Here is a 22,498-nt window from a genome sequence, read left to right on the forward strand (position 1 = left end):
CCGTGCCTGCGTGGGTTTTCTCCGGGCACTCCGGTTTCCTCCCACATCCCAAAAACATGCATGCTAGGTTAATTGACAACTCTAAATTGCCCGTGGGTGTGAATGGTTGTTTGTTTGTATGTCCCTCTGATTGGCTGGCAACCAGTTCAGGGTGTACCCCGCCTCCTGCCCGATGACAGCTGGCAGAGGCTCCAGCACGCCCGCGACCCTAGTGAGGAGAAGCGGCGCAGAAAATGGATGGATAGATGGATTTTCAACTTCTCTCTCTCTCTCTCTCTCTCTCTCTCTCTCTCTCTCTCTCTCTCTCTCTCTCTCTCTCTATATATATATATATATATATATATATATATATAGGGAGTAAGTCTGTTTATAATATTGTACAATATACAATGAAGCTGTAAAGCAGATTTCAAGTCACTCAGCCACTAGTTTTCCCCTAAATTTGATTATAAGGTGAAAATAAATGTATTACTTATGTAGTTCACATTAATTTAAACACACCATTTCTATTTTGTAATCCTGATACAAAGTTGTGTGGCTTCCCTAACCACTAGCTGCTCAATGCCAGTAAAAGTATAGTACGAACCATAAAAAATGCATTGAATTACCTTGGTGCAATTGGCTGCTTTGGGTTCCAGGTCGTTGAGTGTGACAAGTTCCTGCAGTAAACTACTCTCCTGGTAGCCTCCCTTCACCCCACGAAGCTTGAAATACGCCTGAGGCTTGAAGATGATGAGCCTCAGGTTGATGGCGAAGCCGGCCATGTCGATGGCAAAGGGCCGATGGGGGTCGAACACCGTCTTCCAGCCGTACACCTTCCCAGCCGCATTGACTTTGGGGTGCTCGTAGCGCAGGCCGCCCACAAAGGCCACGGGCCACACAGAAACATTTTGAGTTGATCTCATCTAGCAGGGAGAAGAGTGACGTTAGGAATTAGTCATGGGAAAAAGTCGACATGACAGTGAGACACTCAACACGTTGATGGAGGCTTTTTCGAGATGCTGCTATTATTCATCGTGAAAGACGATGACTATTGACCTGTGTACAGCTGACACATTGTTAGATGAAGGCCCATCACAAGTTACTCAACAGCTGGCCGGCAATGGAGACAATTAACAGAGGTCATATTGAAAGAGAATAAGTGTCAACGATGTGTTGTGGCTTCCAGGGAGCTACACCGTTAGATGTGTTCTCCATGTGGTGGAGGGGATTCTTTGAGGTGGAGCACAGTCATTCTTCTTACTTTGTCATTTAATCAAGCGCAGTCGCATTTTATATGGAAAGAAATGGCGAGACACCAACCAGTTTCGGAGGTAACACACAATTTGCTGTCAGATGAAAAGATCAATGTCATTTTCCCCCAATGCAAGTTCATTGCCATTCGGGGTCTCTAGTAGAAGGCAGTTATAACTGAGAACATTTCTTTCCTCCACCTTTGTTTAAAGCTTCACGCTGTTTTTTTTCTGTACCATCTATGAACAATAGCAGGAATACCTGGCAGAAATAGAAGAAACTACAAGATGTTGGGGTGGGTCTGAGGGAATTTTTGATGTTATTATTTACTTATATTCTTTTTGTATTTGTAGAGAAATTTGTGTAAGCCTCAGTACTTATTGGGCTACTCTGGGACCTCAGTTATCGTATTTCATAAATGTCTGTTGGTATGACAATGAAATGCCTTGAATCCTCGAATGTTGGACCAGAGAGAACGCCAGGCAAACTATTTCTGTTGTAGCTCATTCCAAAGCTGGGCTTTCCACTTCTTCCACTCTATACTCATCCAAACATGTCTTAACGGACCTTGCTCTGTACACTGCTTGAACAGAAGGCCTTCCACAGACTGTTCAAAAACAATTCCCCCCCAAACGTCTCTTTTCAAGTAAGGCAATCAGACAAAGTGGCAACTAACCCAATGCATTGGTGAACTGTATTAGAAAGAGTATAGGTGGTTTGTATGTTACCTCCCAAGCTTCAAATTAAAAACTGTAGATTGCTCGCAACTACATGCGGTCCTCAGTTAACGATGGACCCAGCATGTGACATTTTGAGGTTACAGCGTTGTCACGTGGAAAAAGAAACTCAATTACTACCGCACTTACTTTTTTAATTTGACTGTTCCATATTTATGACCGAGAAATGTTATTCATACAATATTTACTGTAATAATGACACTTTGACGTTCCGAACGGCATGCATTGAACTAATTTGCAAAATCGCAAGAAGACATCACCTGGCACAATAAGGGCACACTCAGTGACTGCCGTATTTACTGTATTTATTATTTATTGTTTTTTTTCTCCTTCAAATATCCACCAGGGGCGGCACGGTGGAAGACTGGTTAGCACATCTGCCTCACAGTTCTGAGGACCCGGATTCAAATCCGGCCTCGCCTGTGTGGAGTTTGCATGTTCTCCCGTGCCTGCGTAGGTTTTCTCCGGGTACTCTGGTTTCCTCCCGCATCCCAAAAACATGCATGGTAGGTTAATTGAAGACTCTAAATTGCCCGTAGGTCCGAATGTGAGTGCGAATGGTTGTTTGTCTATGTGTGCCCTGCAATTGGCTGGCGACCAGTTCAGGGTTTAGTGCGCCCGCCTCTCGCCAAGAGTCAGCTGGGATTGGCTCAAGCAAGCCTACGACCTCAGTGAGGATAAGCAGTATGGCTAATGGATGGAGGGATATTTATCAGGAGTATGACTTTACTACTGCTTTGGCCATCTGCTAGTGAGCAACAAATTCGTGTTTCTTTGCCCCCGTAGGAACAAAAATCCATCATAACCCGAGCAGCCCCTTTATCTCCAAATTCTTGATGTTTTTTTTAATTTTATTTTCATCTGAAACGCAAAGAAAATTAAATCTCCGCACCTTTTTGTGCCTGTTGGGGGCACAAGAAAGTTTTCAGGTGTGCCAGTTGGAGAACTCGATACGGGGAGTTTGAAGGAAATGTGAGTGTCAGGAGCAACATTACGGCATCTATAAATTTCTGCCAACAGGGAGTGCCGAGGGTATCTTTTAAGGGCTGCAGCTACAGCCTTAAAAGGTAGATATTTTTATTATTATTGTTATTATTGTTATTTAATCAAAGTCTCTATCGCTGAAATAATGATGTCAGTGCCTCTTTTGTGCATAAAATCAAGGTGCACGGAGAAGAGACAGAGATGACACAAAGAATCTGCACGCCAAAAATGTTTACGTGTGGTAATAACTAGGCCAAACAAAGCAGCTTTTAGCCCTATTCGGTGAAAGCAGGTTTTCCCAAAATGGGCTGTGAGTCAATTTTTACTGGGCTGCCAACTGTAAACTATACTTTATATATTATCCATCCATCCATTTTCTGAACCGCTTCTCCTCACTAGGGTCACGGGCATGCTGGAGCCTATCCAAGCTATCATCAGGCAGGAGACGGGGTACACCCTGAACTGTTTGCCAGCCAATCGCAGGGCACATACAAACAAACAACCATTCGCACTCACAGTCACACCTACGGGCAATTTAGAGTCTCCAATTAATGCATGTTTTTGGGATGTGAGAGGAAACCGGAGTGCCCGGAGAAAACCCACGCAGGCACGGGGAGAACATGCAAACTCCACACAGACGGGGCTGGGGATTGAACCCCGGTCCTCAGAACTGTGAGGCTTACGCTCTAACCAGTCGACCACTGTGCCACTTTATATATTATAAATAAGCTATTTCATTGAAAACTAAGTGCTTCATGATTTGTGGTAGTTGTAATGAATTTATGTATGTTTTGTCCTTCAGACTCATGCATTTTTATTCAGAGGAAGTAACATTGCCATATAACTTATACTTCAGTGCTAGCAATACAACAATAGCAATACAACTAATGACTTTTAAAAGACATTAACTAGTACTATGTAACTAATATACGCTCTCCCACTGATGTGATTATTATGCTCAATACGTCCGATTTTCTTATTCATTGTTGCTGTGTGTCTAAGACAAAGAGACTGTTAAAGAAAAGTCAGTCCATCTGTTCTCCCCAAAAAGAAGAGAAAAGGCAAGTATTCATTCAATGCACAATCCTTTGGGATGCAGGGACGATAAAAGAAATTAATTGATATGCGTCATTTGTGCCTTCTTGCGATAAGGGATTGTGTCCAAACAATCAAAATGTGCAGCAGTTGTTTTGATTTCAGGACCTTGATGTGTCGGCCGTTCAGTTATTTAAATTCTATTAAATAAACACATTTAGCATTGCAAATGCAGATATATTTCAATGCGGCAAGCACAGAGCGTCGCACTGACTCAAACAGCATCTTTTTTAATTTTGTGTTTGTTCTGTCTTGCATTCTTAAGGGATGAAAAAAATGTCAGAGGCAAGTTATATAATTGCATAGTTTTTGCCGCAGAGTAAATATACTGTAAATGTATTATATATGATGATATAAATAATTAATTTGAGATGGAAACAAACAATTTTATGGAGGCTCAATAACTTGCAAAGTTTCTTTGTTTGTTTTTAATTAAAGACACGAACTGAAAAGTATGCCTTTAGAAAGAAATCAATGACACTCAAGGCAACAACAGCAATATAGTCAGTATTTCCATTCAGTGTTTGAACACATGTATTTTTTTGTGATATTTGACACAATGGACAGTTGCATGCTGCTTAAAACTGAAGTCCATTGGCCCTGTGATTGTGCAAACTGGAATTTGACAAAAAAAAAAAATGCTCAGAAACACAAAATCACATCAGAATTCAAACTGTTGTCATGCCTGAGCTCAAGATCGTCAAAGCATTAACTGTGGGTGTCTGTTTTGCTTTTACTTTGGCTTTTTCGCAAGAAAGAAAGAGCGGCTTGATTGTTTAGAGAAGAAAATGGAAGTGAAAGGTGAGGCTGTGTGCTGAAACGGATTGTGTTTAAATTCAGAGGTTCGATTGGATTGAGATAATTTCCCTTTCTTGATCAATATTATCCACAGATTGTTTTGGATATTGAAAGCAAAAGCTTATTTTGGTAGCAGCATTAGAAAATGATGACCTCAATATAAAGCACATATCGGCACACAGTCACCTTTCAACCTTGTTTGCACAGTTGTCAAGTTGCAGACGAGGGTCATATTTTCTATGGTGTCAGCAAAAGTCACCGCAGTCGGATTTGCGTCTGTCTTTGATTTTATTGTCCACTCTTTATTTCTGGCGTCTCTGTCCTTTCAGGGCTGTTACACTGCCACATAAATGGACCTGTTGGAGGTGATGGAGCACTTCTGAAGGAGACTGAGCACTTTGGCTGATTTCCAGGGAAAGGTAACGACAGACCCCGTCAATACTTGACACACTGCACGCTACGAGCTCTCTCTGGACCAATACCTGAAGAATGTTGCCTGAGTGCCTCTACTCGGTTAATTCAGCTGATGTCAAAATGGCTGGCTGGTAGATGTGCTGATTATGGAGCCAAACATATTGCTTGTTAATGACTGGGTCTGAGTGAAAATGTTGTGTTCTTTATGGATCACAGTTTGCTACAAAGCAGCCTGATTGAGCAGTGTTCTATACTGCCATTGGTTTCCCATAAAGTAAGTGTAACAATGAAAATTCAGCGACACAATAGAGTCAATAGGGACACTCTGGAGCTGCTGAATTTCGCCTTCCTAATCAATGCAACAATTTCCATCACTTCTTAGGACAGTGGGCAGCTTTAGGACAGCTTTTAAGGCTTTTATCCCTTTATTGGGTACTCGTGGAACTGCAACATAACCTCTCAGTTCAAACACCCTTGAGGTTGTAGAATTTGAAAAGTAATTAAAATTTTGCGTAAAAAGTACAGCAAAACAGTGTTGTCTAAACTGCCATCATATATGATGTCACACCTGAGATTTGAGTTTTCAGTTCAGCCAGCATCAAAACATAACTACAGCAGTGCCTTGAGTGTCCCAACTTACAGGTTTTTTGGAGACACGAGCCATCACTCTTTGAACAATTCAAAATAGAGGCTTCCAGCTGTTTATTGTCACTCCCAGTTAAAGTTTACTGTGAAACTATCTATCTTTTTTAGACAAATGTATTACAACCATATAGCTTCGCTTTAGATAAGGCAGTTTAGCTCAATGCTAACAAACAATGCAAGATGTCATAGACTGGCTAATGAATACAATCAGGGTTGCGGTGTTTTAACCCTTTAGGCAATGACTATTTTAACGCACTGTAGAGTAACACAGAGACAGGTAAGATAATCCTCACAGGCAAATATTCTTTATCGTCTGTAAAGAATGACAAATATTATTGCGACTTATAAAAGAGTTTTGAACAGCTTCATTTTTATTTGGATGTCTGTACTACACTTCCCTCAGCTGGCCAAGGCACAAACACCAGAAAGAGCAGCACAATGTCCATTGAATTTAAGCAAAAATGTGGCAAACATTGTTTAATTCTTTACATTCTATTTAACTACATCATTACTGTTTTTATAAAGTACAATATTATAGAGTGCTATTTTTCTTATTTAAAACAAAATATTTTTTGGGGGGGGAGCGGCTGGATTGAATTAATGGCATTTTCATTTATTCCAGAAAAGATGATGATTCGTAGCTTTTTTAAAAAAAAAAAATACGTACCAAAGAAACAAGGGCCATCATGCAAGGTTTGAAGCAAGAACTTAGAATACCTCACTAGACCACAGTTCAGCACGCATCAAAGGATGAACATTTTGCTTTTCCTTTTCTGGCTTTTCACCAGGCTCAATAAAAGGTAGAGAAGAAGAGCATGACAAGAAAAGTTGTGTGAAGCAAGCAGACACAAGAAATGGCCACTAACCTCCTCAAACAGCTCCAGGCTGTAAGTGTTGTCGTCGTCAGCAAAGTAGACTATTCCAGCTTGAGTGCTATTAGCGTTAAAGGTCTCCCTCAGCCACCGGAGTGCCAGATTCCTCTGCATGGTACCCCGCGGGACGCTACGGTCCCTAGTGTCCCCCTGCAGCTTATAGTTACTGGGCGTCTCGACATTTAGGTGGGTGTAGTTGAGGCCCGTTTCTCTGAGGAGCCGCGTCACAAGAGACGTCCTTCTTTGAGAATCCTCCACCAGGATCCAGTGCAGGTTGGTAATGTGGAGGAAGGTGTTCGCCAGCCGTGTCAGCTCGGCCTTTTGCACAGGTCGACTGTAGGTGGGCGTGATGATGTGGATACTGGGCAAGACGTCAGACCAAGGCGGCGGCCGCGTGTACACATACTCAGTTCTCACCACTTCTACAATGTCCTTATCTGAGGCGCAGTATTCCTTGGAGTCTCCTGCTTGGCCGCCCGCCTCCCTCTTGCCCTCAACGCCGTCATCTGCAGGTTTAAGAAGACACCCACGGCATTAGTGCAACCTCAGGCCGCCCTTTGTACGCTTGCCTCAGGTGACTTTAACGGCCAGTGACGTGCGGTGAGGTTCATGGCTGGTGAGGCATTAATATTAGAGTCAGATTTACAAATTTATGAACATAACTGAGTGACATATTAGCCATTAAATTGGCAGCCAGACATGAAAAAATATATCTATATCAGCATTCCTTTTACACAAATATTTGGCCATAAAGAATATTATAGATAAGTTAGATAAATACATAAAGTTGTCACGTGTGGGAAGTAGCTGGACCCAAGAGCAGGCGGAGGCTGATGTAAAATGATGAACAGTTTATTGAGCAAAGGTTAGGGCGCAGGTGGAGACAGGCTTGAGCAATGAGACGTGGAATGTGGGATGAATCTTTAGGGACTGTGGCAGTTTTAACTGGACGGAAGTGGGATTAATGATTTTGGTGATGGGAATAGGACCAATGACGCGTGGAGCGAGATTACGGGACTCTGTTTGAAGGGGAAGGTCGTGGGAAGAGAGCCAGACGGATTGACGCACCATGTCGGGGAGCGATGACGCTGCCCGGACGTCCTTCCAAACTGCCTGGGCTCTCTGGAGGTGATCTTGTACGGAGGGGACTGCCACCGCCTGCTCCTGTAGGTCGAACAGTGGAGGTTGTAAACCGTAGCAAGCCATGAATGGGGACATTCCGGTAGTGGAGCTGCTGAGGGAATTATGAGCGTATTCAATCCATGGGAGGAAGGAACTCCATGAGGAGGGGTTGTGGGCGGCCACACAGCGGAGTGCCGATTCTAGGGTTTGGTTTGCTCACTCTGTCTGGCCGTTGGTCTGCGGGTGATACCCCGAGGATAAGCTGGATGCTGCGCCCACCGCCTTGCAGAATTCCTTCCAGACCCGAGAGGAAAACGGGATCTCGATCGGAGACTATGACGATGGGGATACCATGGAGTTTGAAGACATGTAAGACAAGGAGGTTAGCAGTTTCCAGGATGGACGGGAGTTTGGGGAGGGGCACATAATCGACACACTTGGAAAAACGATCGATGATTGTGTGAATAACAGTGTTACCTTCAGAGGGGGGCAGGCCGGTAACGAAGTCCACAGCGATGTGAGACCAAGGGTGGCTGGGAATTGGCAAGGGGCACAGGAAGCCAGCTGGAGGTCGGTGAGAAGACTTCCCTCGGGCGCAGATGGAGCAGGCTTGAACGAACTCTCGGGTGTCTTTGATGAGGCCGGGCCACCAGAAGTGCTGTTGAATGAACTGGGCAGTACGGGTGATGCCAGGGTGACAAGTTAAGTTAGAGTTTTGGGCCCACTACAAGACTTCCTGAATCTGGGACGAACAGGTGGTCAGCAGGCCCGGTCTTGGGATCAGGTTGGGTCTTTTGGGCCTCCTTGACCACCTGCTCGATCTCCCACGTGGCCGCTCCAACGAAACAGGAGGCCGGAAGGATGGATTTGGGTTCTGCTGTGCTCGAAGGAGGTGAGTGAATACAAGAGCGGGCATCTGCCTTGGTGTTACGGGAACCGGGACGGAAAGAGAGACTGAAATTGAATCTGCTGAGGAATAGTGCCCAGCATGAGATGTTTAGCGGTACGGAGGTAAGCGAGGTTTTTGTGGTCAGTCAAAATGAGAAATGGTTGTTTAGATCCCTCCAGCCAGTGCCTCCATTCTTCCAGGGCCATTATAATGGCCAGCAGCTTGCGGTTTCCGACGTCATAATTTCTTTCTACTGAAGATAGGCGACGGGGAAAAAAAGCACAGGGGTGATGTTTATGGGTCGTGGGATCTTGCTTCAAGAGGACTGCTCCAGCTCCGGCATCCGAGGCGTCAAACTCCACCATGAACTGGAGGGAAGGGTCAGGGTGGCGCAGAATGGGAGCAATGGTGAACAGGGATTTGAGTTTATTGAATGCCTGTGAGGTTGTTGGGGTCCACTGAAAGGGGGAGCTGGTGGTGTGAGACTGCTGAGGGGAATAGCGACCTTGCTGTAATTACGGATGAAAATGCAGTAGAAATTGGAGAATCCAAGGAAACGTTGCAGTTCTTTGCGGGTCGCGGGGATGGGACTGGCCCATCCATGATGGCTTGGATCTTGGTGGGGTCCGGTTGTAGTTGCCCTTTTGCAATGATGGCGCCGAGGAAATGTACTGAGGATTGGTGGAATTCAAATTTTTCCGGTTTGACGTATAGACGGTTCTCGAGGAGGTGCTGGAGGACTTGGCGTACCTGGATGCCGTGTTCTTCGGGGTACACAAACACAAACCGGTTGAGCATGTCACGGTGGACGTCAGTAATTAATGTTTGGAAAACTGCAGGGGCGTTGGTTAAACCGAATGGCATGACCAGATACTCGAAGTGTCCAAGAGGGGTATTGAAGGCGGTCTTCCACTCGTCCCCCTCTCGGATACAGATGCGGTGGTAGGCGTTACGGAGGTCCAATTTGGTAAAGATTTGGGCTTCGCAGAGGGGTTCAAATGACGGGTCAATCAGGGGTAGCGGTGACTTATTTTTAATTGTAATGTCATTGAGTCCTCAGTAGTCGATGCATGGGCGGAGAGTGGTGTCTTTTTTCTCAACGAAAAAAAATCCAGCCCCGACCGGCGACGAGGAGGGGCGCATAAGGCCATCAGCCAAGGAGTCGCGGATGTAATCCTCCATAGCCTTTTTTTCGGGACGGGAGAGATTGTAGAGTCGGCTGGTGGGAAGTGGATCTCCTGGCAAGAGGTCTATGGTGCAATCATATGGGCAATGGGGGGTAGAGAGATGGGCAAGTCCTTGCTGAATACTGGGGAGAGGTCTTGATATTCTTCTGGAATTTGGGAGAGGTCTACTGGGGCGGCAAAGGGTGGTGGGTCTTCTGAGGGTGGAACGGCAGAAAGCAGACAGTGGGAATGGCAATGAGGTCTCCATCCGGTGGCGGGGTTGTGGAGTTTGAGCCAGGGAATAGCAAGAACTAAGGGGGTCTTAGTGGAAGGAATGACAAAAATGGAAATGTTTTCGCGGTGAATGCCTGAAATAAGGAGTGTGATGGGCACTGTTTGATGAGTGACCAGGGAAATTACTCGGCCATCCAGGGCTGTGACTTCTTTCGAGGATGGAAGTGGTTGGATGGGGGTGTTATGAGCAGAAATGATAATGCAAGCGGGAACGGTCATGCGGGAGAGAGAGCTTGGGGGAACGGAGGTTTGGCTCACCGCGACGCTCTCGGGACGCGGTGACCCTGGTCTTTCTGGTCGGATGGGGCACGAGGAAATAAAGTGACCGGATTGACCGCAGTGGATGCACAGCCGCTGGATGACACGACGCTGACGTTCTCGTGGATCTAAACGTGTTTGACCAATTTGAATGAATTTATCGGATGCAACGGGGAGTGACGAAAGTGCTGAAGACGACTGTGTGGTGCTCAGAGTGGGAGAGTGTTTACACGAGCATAGCCCTTTCTCACGGGGTCTCTCTCGCAGTCTGTTATCCAGACGGATGGAGAGGGCGATTAGAGAGAGGAAGGCTCGTCCCGGACTGCAAGCTCGTCTTTGATTTGTTCGGAGAGACCGTTTAAAAAGATTCCCCTAAGGGCTACGTCATCCCACCTGCATTCACCAGCAAGGATACGGAAGTCGATGGAATATTCCACGACGGATTTAGCGCCCTGAGTGAGTGTGAGGAGATGACGAGTGGCTTCTTTGCCCTGAATGGGGTGATTGAAAACCTTACGGAGTTCAGCGGAAAAGGAATCGAATGAAAGGAGGACCGGGGAGGAGTTGTGCCATAATGAAGTGGACCATTTTTCTGCTTTGGCGCAGAGGAGGTTAGTGACATATGCTACTTTGGAACATTCGGTGGGATAACTGTATGGTTGGAGATTTAATAGGAGTGAGCAATTAAGAATAAACTGGCTACATGCACCTAGGTTCCCGGAGTAGGGGTCGGGCGGAGGGACATGAGGTTCTTTGAACGGGAAGCGGGGTGGCTCGGAGGCTGCGGGCTTGGGAGGAGTTCTTACACGGGGGTTGAATGGATTGCAAGGAGGGAGACCTGTTGCGAAAGGGAGTGGAGCGGTTCGGTGATTTCTTGCAGTATTTTGTCCTGTAGTCCAATGTGGGCGCTTTGGAGGGTGAGTGCGTTCTTCAGTGCCTCCGTAGTTGCTGGGTCCATAGTGGCCAAAGTATTCTGTCACGTGTGGGAAGTAGCTGGACCCAAGAGCAGGCGGAGGCTGATGTAAAATGATGAACAGTTTATTGAGCAAAGATTATGGAGGTGGTCCTGTATGTGTTGGCAGGCGGCGGCGTGGACAGGTGGCACGCAGTGGACAGAACAGGCGGCTGACAGGAATGAGGTGGGTCAGGAACACTGGGAACGAGGAGACACAAGGGAACGAGGAGTTGAGTAGCTTACATGAGTACAGTGGGCCGTGGTACCGCTAGGAGAGGCTACAATACTTTGGCGAGGATTTCTGGGAACAGGCAGGCTTAAATGTAGGTGGTGATGAGGGTTAGTTGGAGACAGGTGCGTGGCTAGAAGAGAAGCTGAAACAGAGAGGGGAGGGGAGAGAGAGAGAAAGAGAGCGCGCCATCCAGGCTCCAAAACGGTACTCAAGGGCAGTACATGACAAAAGTTTACTTCTTCCTACTCCCTTTCAAAATGTAAACTGTGCTGTACGAAGACATCTACTGATGTTATTTTTCTTTCTTTTAAATTTACTTTTGTTACTAATGTGTTTATATGTTGAGTAAAGAATCTATCAATTATTTCAAAAGGTTTAGCAAGAGGTTATTATCCACTACAAACTGTACAACAAAAGAATAACAAAAAAAAATTTAAGTTCAAAGTCTAGCTTTAATTTTAATTTTGGGTTATTTGCTGTATAGCCTGAGCTCATTTTTGGTAAAAGTAAAAATGCTTAGTTCTTTTACCCTTAACTCTGTTACTTTCCTGCAAGAGTCCTAATTTTCTACATTGAGCCTCAAATGTCTCTCAATCTAAAAAAAAATTACAGTATTCCCAGCAAAGAAGGTCTTTCTTGATGAGTCTTATTCCGAATAAATGTTTTGAGTCTTTTCAATGGGAGAATCTAGATCATTCCACAGATACCATACTCGCATTCGGCCTTTCCCCTCTCACCTATACATTTAAACAGGAAATACACAAATTCAACAAATTTAATGATAAACTCATAGACAATATTGGATCCAAAATGAAAATTATTATAAAGAACAGATCAGAGAACTGAAAGGTAAAACAATTTTATGTAATCAATTGGTTGATTTTTTTTTTTTTAACTCTTCACATGCAGGTGAGGCTCTGCCTCCCCTGCTTCTCCTGACCGCACGTCCCCGCTTAATCCCAAAGGGGGTAAAGTGTACCTGAGAGTCGGTGGCCGACCGCAAGCCTCTCTGGAATGATAAAGATCTCTTTTAACAAAAATGTTAAGTGCCGTAAATGCGACAAAACATGCCTGGAGTGTTTTTAAATAGGGTATTTCTATTTCGACTCTAAATTGCCCGTAGGTGTGAATGTGAGTGCGGATGGTTGTTTGTTTGTATGTGCCCTGCGATTGGCTGGCAACCAGTTCAGGGTGTACCCCGCCTCCTGCCCGATGACAGCTGGAATAGGCTCCAGCACGCGAGTGAGGAGAAGCGGCTCAGAAAATTGATGGATGGATGGATGGATGGATATTTCCATTTCATAAATTTCACTTATTGCAGAAAATGGTTTGGAATTTAACCCCCAACCCCCAATGGAGAGGGGGAAACTGCATACAGATAATCCGTTAATGAATGAATAACCAGTTTATTATCATATAAATAACTACTTTATAACCAGCATATGAAAAAAATTACTTGATTAATTATACTCATACTCATACTCAAATTCATACTTTTTAATTGATAATCAACATTAATATTGAAAATTTTGGGTGGTAAAGGTGATTTACTGGACAGGGGGAGAATATATTGCAAAAACGGTTATGTACAGAAACTTAAGCTGTCAGATAATAGTGACAGATTTTAAAAGCAGGAACAATTTGGCCTAAATGACACGCAGTACCATATTTTCACGACCATAAGGTGCACTTAAAAGTCTTAAATTCTCTCCAAAATGGACGGGGCGTCTTATGTGTGCACCGAGTTCCAAAATCTGTAAATGTTGTTGTATGACTTCGATGAGTGCTCCGCTTGACTGACTGGGAGCATTTCCTGCCGACAGGCTGCTTATATAGAGGAAAGGCGGACGTGACTGAGGACAGCATGCGAACGTAAAAGGGGAAGGGTGCGCGTGAAGGAGGACGCGAAAGGCACGCCCCCAGTAGGTGTGTGCATTGTGCAAAACAACATCGGTTTGTCTAAGGACCCCCGGAAATGGCACCTACGCTACCAAGCTATCAGTTACGCGGAGGAACATGGGAATCGAGCAGCTGCGAGAGAATTCAAGATCAACGAATCCATGGTTCGCAAGTGGAGGAAGCAGTCAAGAATACGAAGCTGAGTTTCCGCGGAAACAAGGTGAGGTGGCCCGAGTTGGAAGACCAACTCGAGCAATGGATTAATGAGCAAAGAACAGCCGGGAGAAGCGTCTCTACATACACCATTCGACTGAGTGCAATAACTTGCCCTCAATCCGGCAGGCTTGACGAAGGAACTCCAACCGCTGGACATCGGTGTAAACAGGGCGTTCAAAGTGAAGTTGCGAGTGGCGTGGAAGTGATGAATGACAGATGGCGAACACAGCTTTACTAAGACTAAGAGGCAGCGCCGGGCAAGTTATGCCACAATTTGTGAATGGATTGTGGAGGCTTGGGCTAACGTGTCTGCTTGCACTGTTGTTCGAGCTTTCGTAAAAGCCGGCATCATTTCTGAGGAGCCGCATGGTAACAAGACTGAGTCCGACAATGACGAGAGGGAACCTGGCGTGTTTGATGGAGAACTTGCCCAGCTGTTCATTTCGAATACAGAAGATGAGGAGTTTGATGGATTTGTGGATGAGGATTGATCAAAAAAATAACGTGAGTACATTGTTAAATACTTCAATAAAGTACAACCGAACTCAGTTTTGCTCCCGCTGCCTTTTTAAAAACATTGTTGTAGTGTGGATGCATGCTACCGTATGTTTTAAGCTAGCGTATGTTTTACCATGCCTGCGCCCAATAATACGATGCGCATTATGTATGTGTTAAATACAGAAATAGACCCAGTAACTGAGACTGCGGCTTTTAATACGGTGCGCCTTATGGTCGGGAAAATACGGTACTCACCCTTTGTCAAAACTGAGCTGAAGCACAATACTTAAGTTCATGTGGATATGAAAGGCCCGGTTCGACTGGGTTTGCCTTGGACCACGCCACTGTGCTTAGCCAGCGACGGCCAGCCCGCATAACCTAACTGTAACAGCGTGGTGGATCACTTGCTTGTGCTTTGATTAAGACGGTAGATAGCTAGCTCACTAGCCTGCTAGCTGCACTATACTTCAAAGGTTCCTTGCGGTTGTATGCTTCATTTTGGTGCAGAGCGGCGACCTGGCTGGCTAATGGGCTGCCCAGGCTTCTCTTTACCAATGGATTGTGAGGCTCGGGGCTGCTACGCTCCCCACATGTGAAAGCCGGTGAGACTGTTCGCGCAGTCCGCACCGAGTGGCGTCGTCTTCCCCCCTCGGAAGAAAAACCCAAGTGAACTAACTCCCCCTCAGTTGCAGTGAGAGGGAAATATAAGATTACAATACAATTACAAACCGTATGGTAAACGTTTTTACAGTGTATGTACACCACTATCTGCCGTGATTGCTCGCGATGTCACGTGACACGCACATGCATAGGGAGAGTCTTGTAAAAAAAAATAAAAAATTATATGCCGGATTTCTGGCATAACGTACTCTTAAGTCATGCTGTCGTCAACTACTGAGTGAATAATGTGTGCCACTGAGGTTAAACAGTTAACGTTCCCGTGTTTGTGTTAATTGGGGACTAACACACAGAACAACTCAGAGAGGCACTGCCGTTACGACTTCGCCTCGGTGGACCAACTGTTTAGTTCCTTAACTCTCTAGGTCCTTAGCTCGCGACCGGGCTAGGGAGCACGACAAACAGTTAACTTTCCCTTAAGTGTCTCTGTTGTGGGAATCTTCATGCTGCACATGGAGTGAGGCTGTGGAGTATTTGACGGAGCCAACACCGGCAAGAGTGTATCGGTCCGCCAGAGTTCCATGAGCCCACTAGCGGCTAAAGAGACAGCCATCCAACTCTGTTGGCTCACCACAACAATTACCATTTATCGAGTCCGGAAAAACTATCATGTCCATTTTTATTCATCGAACAATAAGTCGATATATAGTAATTATCATGACAGGCCTATGTATAACGTTTGTTGTGAGCTGTATTTTGAAAGATTGTGACCCCTTCCTGTCATCCTGACATATACTATATGTTAACATCGGAGAATCTAAAAATTTATATTGTGACCTCAGTAGTTAGGTCAAATTATAATAGGATTAGAGAATAGTACCATATAGATATAGAATCATTAAGTATATTCATGCTTTTTCATTTTGCCATGGCTAAAAACAATCTTGGTCAAGTTCATCCTCGGACGCGCTCACACTTTTGTTTTTGTGCGGCCCGTAGATTAACACAATCTGCTGATGGCCAGATGTTCACGACAGCCTGCCAGCAAGTATGCTGCCAAAACCTCCAGTTCCTCTTTATAAGAGCTCACAAAAGCAAGCCTGTGAGCAGTCGGTGTTAAATAATAGTGAATATTTTATATTTTGCTTCACACTTCACGGTTACCTGACTGCATTGCATAAGATTTTAATGTGACATTTTGTGTCACTGTAGTTGCATTGGTTCTTATGTATGAACCGTTTTTGTATGCCTTTTTGACATCATAAATTGAGGACAAAGAGGCACATTGATTTCCTGTCCATCTAATTTGACTTTGTTTACCCAGGAGCATACTTGACATTTCACACTGTTGGTCTGTGGTCTCAGGGGCGAAAGATTGGAAGGCTCATGAGTATAATGTACTAATAACTAGGACTGCATGTTGTTTTGACTCCATTAAGCTAATTGGTGGACACATTTATGACACCAAATGCAGCTTAAATGAACCCTGTAATTGATTACTGGTGAATGGCAGTCAGAGAAATTTGGATATGGTTTAACCCAAATGGATAAAACACATGATAGATGGATTGTTGGTTGATTAGATGGGATATTATGGACTAATATGTACAGTGCTTAACAAGTTTATTACACCACATCACCTATTTGTCTTGGAAACCAAAAATCATGAAGTGTTTTTTTTAAATAAGGACTTCAGTGAGCCCTCAAAGATTTATAATTTTTAAGAGGAATGAGGAATTTCAAACTGACTTCATCTTTTCATACCCATATTTGCACATTTGAGGTGACTGACTGTGTCATGAACGGAACAGAGGAGAGGACCCAAAAATGCACAACTCCAAAACAAATGGACAGTTTCAAAAAGAGAGGTTTAATATACGGGCAGAGGCAGGCAATCCAAAAAAGGCAACAGTATCCAAAAACGTGAGACAAAAAGGCAAGGTTGATAATCAGAACAGGGTCTAGTCTTACTGTGAGACTGTGACGTGGAAACAAGAAATGCTGGAATGCGACAACAAGGTACAACGAACTGGCGACCAGAAAGAATGAGACAGGAGGTTAAATACATGGGGTAATTAGGGTAAACAAGGCACAGGTGGGGAAAATGCTGTCAGGAGCAGGTGTGTACGAGACAGGGGGAAAACAACAACCAGAACACACACCCATGACAGACTGGGCTTCTCTGAGAAGTCACAAATTAGTCACAGTTATCATTCAAACACTAAAAATAATTAACTGTAATTTGACATCTTAATCACGAAATAATTTGTGTGTGTGTATATATATATATATATATATATGTATATATATATATATATACACACACACACACACATATATATATATATATATATATATATATATATATATAGTTTTTTTTTCGGGGGTGCTCCTGTTTTAATTATTGAAGGAGTAAGATTGTTGTAACTACCAGTGCTCTTATTAGTGGGCGGCTGAGGGAGGTATTGGTCCAAGAATGTTGTTAAACGCTGAATTTTTATAATATAGATATATGTCCTAAAAGCTTTGCAATTATGGCAAGACAGTATTTTTTTGGGCAAAATGTTTGTTTTCATTGCAACGTGTGCATACTTACAAGGTTTTATATTAAGAATGTTGTGATATTATGAAAATATATGAACATATTCTAAATATAAATTATGGACTATTTTCTTATAAGAATATGATACTTTCAATGCAAGATATCCACCAAAAGAAAAAAAACAACAACAACTAAATTATTTAAAAAAAACAACAACAAAACGTTTTGTTCAATTTACTACTCAATTCTTGCAATATTATGTTCTTATGTTGGATTACGTGTGTAGATAATTGTATGTAGATTATATGGAGGCACCGGAGCCTCATCATGCACTCCAAAATGACAAATCCACAATGACTGGATAAGTGTTGTCAAGCGGCAACGAAGCCGATGGTCAAGGCATCTAAATGAGCAGGCTCCATGTCTGAACTTGAAGTGCGGTGTGAGGTTCGAGCACCCACTTCAGCTTCGATATGGCCCGTAGAGTGCGGCTGCAGTATATACATACCCTTGTGGATGGCGAGGAGTGGAGCGATAGCGCTTTGGTGCCAAACGGTGATGAGCAGAGTCCAGGGTAACCCTATCAACACGATGGCAAGAATATCTCTTCTCTTCGGCATCTCCAGGATTGGTTAGTTGGCTCTGCCTTACGTCCAGAGAAACAAAACACACATCAGCCATGTTTGAGCTTAAACTAGCATGGACAAAAATAAAAAAAATAAACTTCACCCTAAAGTCATTAAAAATGTTCCTGAATGTTTACTGCTAGGAAATGAGAGGTGCATTTACAACAGCTTAATTAACATTTCACAACTCAGGAGCGGCATAATAAGGACTTGAGCTCACCCACATTCACACAGGACGAAATTTGAAGACAATAGAATGACGAGGGAAGAAGTGAATAATAGACTTCTGTTGGTGGCAGTCTAACAACTAAAACAAGGTCAATAATGCAGGAAGAAGTAGACAAGACAAACAGACAAACAGAGTCACAGCAGAAAGATGGTAATGTTTAATAATGAAACAATCAATTTATACAAGAAAGAAAGCAGATACAAAAAATCACAGCAGTACATACCAATAACAAACCCTAAGTACTCCTGGAAATGACGAAACAGGTAGCAACATGTAAGTGAGGTCAAACAAGGCAATAAGTAAAACGCCAAGCAAGGCACTTTTGCTGTCGTTCTACATTGGAGTAGCACCTAAATATCAAATGAGGCAGGTTGTAATCAAGCCAAGAGGCTCCACCCACCAATCAGGCACAAATGTGGGCTGAAGGAAAATTATATTCTCTTTGGGTAAAGGCCAGCCCCTTTTCTTTTCAAATGAGTCATTCTCTAATCGTTCTCCATCAAGATACTTTGAGCCATCAGAGATGTATTTCAAACTTGGCAAGTTCCATGCAGGAGTAATTCTTCATATAATCCACAAACTGACATAAATCTCAGTAAATGGAATTTTAAAATAATGCCATGATGAAGTACTTAGATGAATGAACCTAACTATTTTTTTTTTTTTTCTAAATTCACATTTAAATTGTGGGCGACTTAAAACCTGACTGAAACACTCGTAAAATAATTACATTTCAACAAAAACGTAAAAAAAAAAAAAAATAATAATAATTACAATGCCTTTGTGTAATTTCAGAATGATAGTCAGAATGATTTTGCCATATCAGAAAATGTATTTTATTACTGTTATTATTTATTACGTTGTCCAGTGCTGCATGGTGTATAACCTTTTGTGTGTGTGTGTGTGTGTGTGTGTATGTATGTATATATATATATATATATATATATCTCTATATATATATATATATATATATATATATATATATATATATATATATATATAATACATACTGTAAATGATGATTCTAAATTTTGTTGAACATGTTGAACTTAGCGGCACGGTGGACGACTGGTTAGCGCGTCAGCCTCACAGTTCTGAGGACCCGGGTTCAATCCCCGGCCCCGCCTGTGTGGAGTTTGCATGTTCTCCCCGTGCCTGCGTGGGTTTTCTCCGGGCACTCCGGTTTCCTCCCACATCCCAAAAACATGCATGAATTGGAGACTCTAAATTAGGCATGACTGTGAGTGCGAATGGTTGTTTGTTCCAGCAGGTGGTGGAATAGTTCGAAAGGTAGAGACATGTACTGGAAAGGAGAGGAATGAAGATTAGCCAAAGTAAGACAGAACATAGGTGCATGAATGAGAGGGGTGGAGGGGGAAGAGTGAGGCTCCAGGGCGAAGAGATAGCGAGGGTGGAGGTCACTTGGGGTCAACAGTCCAGAGCAATGGTGAGTTTGGTAAGGAAGTGAAGAACCTTCCTTACCAAGCAGGTTGGAACGGGTGGAGGAAGGTGTCAGGTGTGTTATGTGACAGAAGAGTCTCTGCTAGGATGAAGGGCAAAGTTTATAAAACAGTGGTGAGGCCAGCCATGATGTACGGATTAGAGACAGTGGCACTGAAGAGACAACAGGAAGCAGAGTTGGAGGTGGCGGAAATGAAGATGTTGAGGTTCGCTCTCGGAGTGACCAGGTTGGCTAAAATTAGAAATGAGCTCATCAGAGGGACAGCCAAGGTTAGCAGAGAGAGAGAGAGAAGGAGAGGGAGAGGGAGAGAGAGAGAGAGAGAGAGAGAGAGAGAGAGAGAGAGAGAGCGCAGACTTTGTTGATTTGGACATGTCCAGAGGAGAAGTGAATATATTGGTAGAAGGATGATGAGAATGTAGCTGCCAGCCAAGAGAGCGAGAGAAAGACCTAAGAGAAGGTTGATAGATGTAGTGAGGGAAGACATGCGGGCAGTTGGTGTTAAACAGGAGGATGCACACGATATGCTTCCGTGGAAATCGATGAGGTGCTGTGGCAATGGGACAAGCTGAAAGGAAAATAAGTTCCATCCATCCATCCATCCATCCATTCTCTACCGCTTATCCGGGTCGGGTCGCGGGGGCAGTAGCTTCAGCAGGGACGCCCAGACTACCCTCTCCCCAGCCACTTCATCCAGCTCTTCCGGGGGGATCCCGAGGCGTTCCCAGGCCAGCCGAAGGATGTAGTCTCTCCAGCGCGTCCTGGGTCGTCCCCGGGGTCTCCTCCCGGTGGGACATGCCCGGAACACCTCACCAGGGAGGCGTCCGGGAGGCATCCGAATCAGATGCCCCAGCCACCTCATCTGGCTCCTCTCAATGCGGAGGAGTAGCGGCTCTACTCTGAGATCCTCCCGGATGACCGAGCTTCTCACCCTATCTCTAAGGGAGAGCCCGGACACCCTGCGGAGGAAACTCATTTCGGCCGCTTGTATCCGGGATCTTGTTCTTTCGGTCACGACCCACAGCTCATGACCATAGGTGAGGGTAGGAACGAAGATCGACCGGTAAATTGAGAGCTTCGCCTTTCGGCTTAGCTCTTTCTTTACCATAACGGACCGATACAAAGTCCGCATCACTGCAGATGCTGCACCGATCCGCCTGTCGATCTCCCGTTCCATTCTTCCCTCACTCGTGAACAAGACCCCAAGATACTTGAATTCCTCCACTTGGGGCAGGATCTCATCCCCGACCTGGAGATGGCATGCCACCCTTTCCCGACTGAGGACCATGGTCTCAGATTTGGAGGTGCTGATTCTCATCCCAGCCGCTTCACACTCGGCTGCGAACTGCTCCAATGAGAGTTGGAGGTCACGGCTTGATGAAGCCAACAGAACCACATCATCTGCAAAAAGCAGAGATGCAATACTGAGGCCAGCAAGCCGGACCCCCTCTACGCCTCGGCTGCGCCTAGAAATTCTGTCCATAAAAGTTATGAACAGAATCGGCGACAAAGGGCAGCCTTGGCGGAGTCCAACCCTCACCGGGAACGAGTCCGACTTACTGCCGGATATGCGGACCAAACTCTGACTCCGGTCGTACAGGGACCGAACAGCCCGTATCAGGGGGTTCGGTACCCCATACTCCCGAAGCACTCTCCACAGGACTCCCCGAGGGACACGGTCGAACGCCTTCTCCAAGTCCACAAAACACATGTAGACTGGTTGGGCGAACTCCCATGCACCCTCGAGGACCCTGCCGAGGGTGTAGAGCTGGTCCACTGTTCCACGGCCAGGACGAAAACCACACTGCTCCTCCTGAATCTGAAATTCGACTTCCTGACGGACCCTCCTCTCCAGCACCCCTGAATAGACCTTACCAGGGAGGCTGAGCAGTGTGATCCCCCTGTAGTTGGAACACACCCTCCGGTCCCCCTTCTTAAAAAGGGGGACCACCACCCCAGTCTGCCAATCCAGAGGCACTGTCCCCGATGTCCACGCGATGTTGCAGAGGCGTGTCAACCAGGACAGCCCCACAACATCCAGAGCCTTTAGGAACTCCGGGCGAATCTCATCCACCCCCGGGGCCCTGCCACCGAGGAGCTTTTTAACTACCTCGGTGACCTCAAACCCAGAGATAGGAGAGCCCGCCTCAGAGAACCCACACTCTGCTTCCCATGGGAAGGCGTGTCGGTGGAATTGAGGAGGTCTTCGAAGTATTCTCCCCACCGACTCACAACGTCCCGAGTCGAGGTCAGCAGCGCCCCATCCCCACTATACACAGTGTTGGTGGTGCACTGCTTTCCTCTCCTGAGACGTCGGATGGTGGACCAGAATTTCCTCGAAGCCGTCCGGAAGTCTTTCTCCATGGCCTCACCGAACTCCTCCCATGCCCGGGTTTTTGCTTCAGCGACCACCAGAGCTGCATTCCGCTTGGCCAGCCGGTACCCATCAGCTGCCTCAGGAGTCCCACAGGCCAAAAAGGCCCGATAGGACTCCTTCTTCAGCTTGACGGCATCCCTCACCGTTGGTGTCCACCAACGTGTTCGGGGATTGCCGCCACGACAGGCACCGACCACCTTACGGCCACAGCTCCGGTCGGCCGCCTCAGCAATGGAGGCGCGGAACATGGTCCACTCGGACTCGATGTCCCCCGCCTCCCCCGGAACATGAGCAAAGTTCTGTCGGAGGTGGGAGTTGAAACTCCTTCTGACAGGGGATT

The 22,498-nt window shown here is 45.2% G+C and overlaps 1 protein-coding gene and 1 long non-coding RNA gene across 3 annotated transcripts in view; both read right to left on the minus strand.

Moving 5' to 3' along the window:
* The window catches only part of LOC133482481 (galactosylgalactosylxylosylprotein 3-beta-glucuronosyltransferase 1-like), a 32,745-nt gene extending 14,014 nt beyond the window's left edge, over positions 1 to 18,731 (minus strand). Inside the window, exons 1-4 of one of the 2 annotated variants that reach the window (XM_061782658.1) lie at positions 18,546 to 18,730; positions 17,976 to 18,113; positions 6,773 to 7,284; positions 609 to 905 (exon numbers count right to left, since the gene is read on the minus strand). In XM_061782658.1, coding sequence (XP_061638642.1) covers positions 609 to 905; positions 6,773 to 7,284; positions 17,976 to 18,087 — 921 coding nt within the window. In that variant the 5' untranslated portion in view covers positions 18,088 to 18,113; positions 18,546 to 18,730. Of the gene's footprint in view, positions 1 to 608; positions 906 to 6,772; positions 7,285 to 17,975; positions 18,114 to 18,545 lie in introns of both variants that reach the window. The other variant, XM_061782659.1, reaches the window with a different exon arrangement.
* Positions 7,926 to 17,198, minus strand: LOC133482482 (uncharacterized). Its single transcript, XR_009789805.1, has 3 exons — positions 8,378 to 17,198; positions 8,121 to 8,233; positions 7,926 to 7,942 (listed from the first exon to the last, which is right to left on the minus strand). It is a non-coding gene; the product is annotated as an uncharacterized LOC133482482 (long non-coding RNA).
* Positions 18,732 to 22,498: the final 3,767 nt, after the last annotated feature.

Source organism: Phyllopteryx taeniolatus, chromosome 8 (genome assembly GCF_024500385.1).
Source record: "Phyllopteryx taeniolatus isolate TA_2022b chromosome 8, UOR_Ptae_1.2, whole genome shotgun sequence".
Lineage (NCBI taxonomy): Eukaryota > Metazoa > Chordata > Actinopteri > Syngnathiformes > Syngnathidae > Phyllopteryx > Phyllopteryx taeniolatus.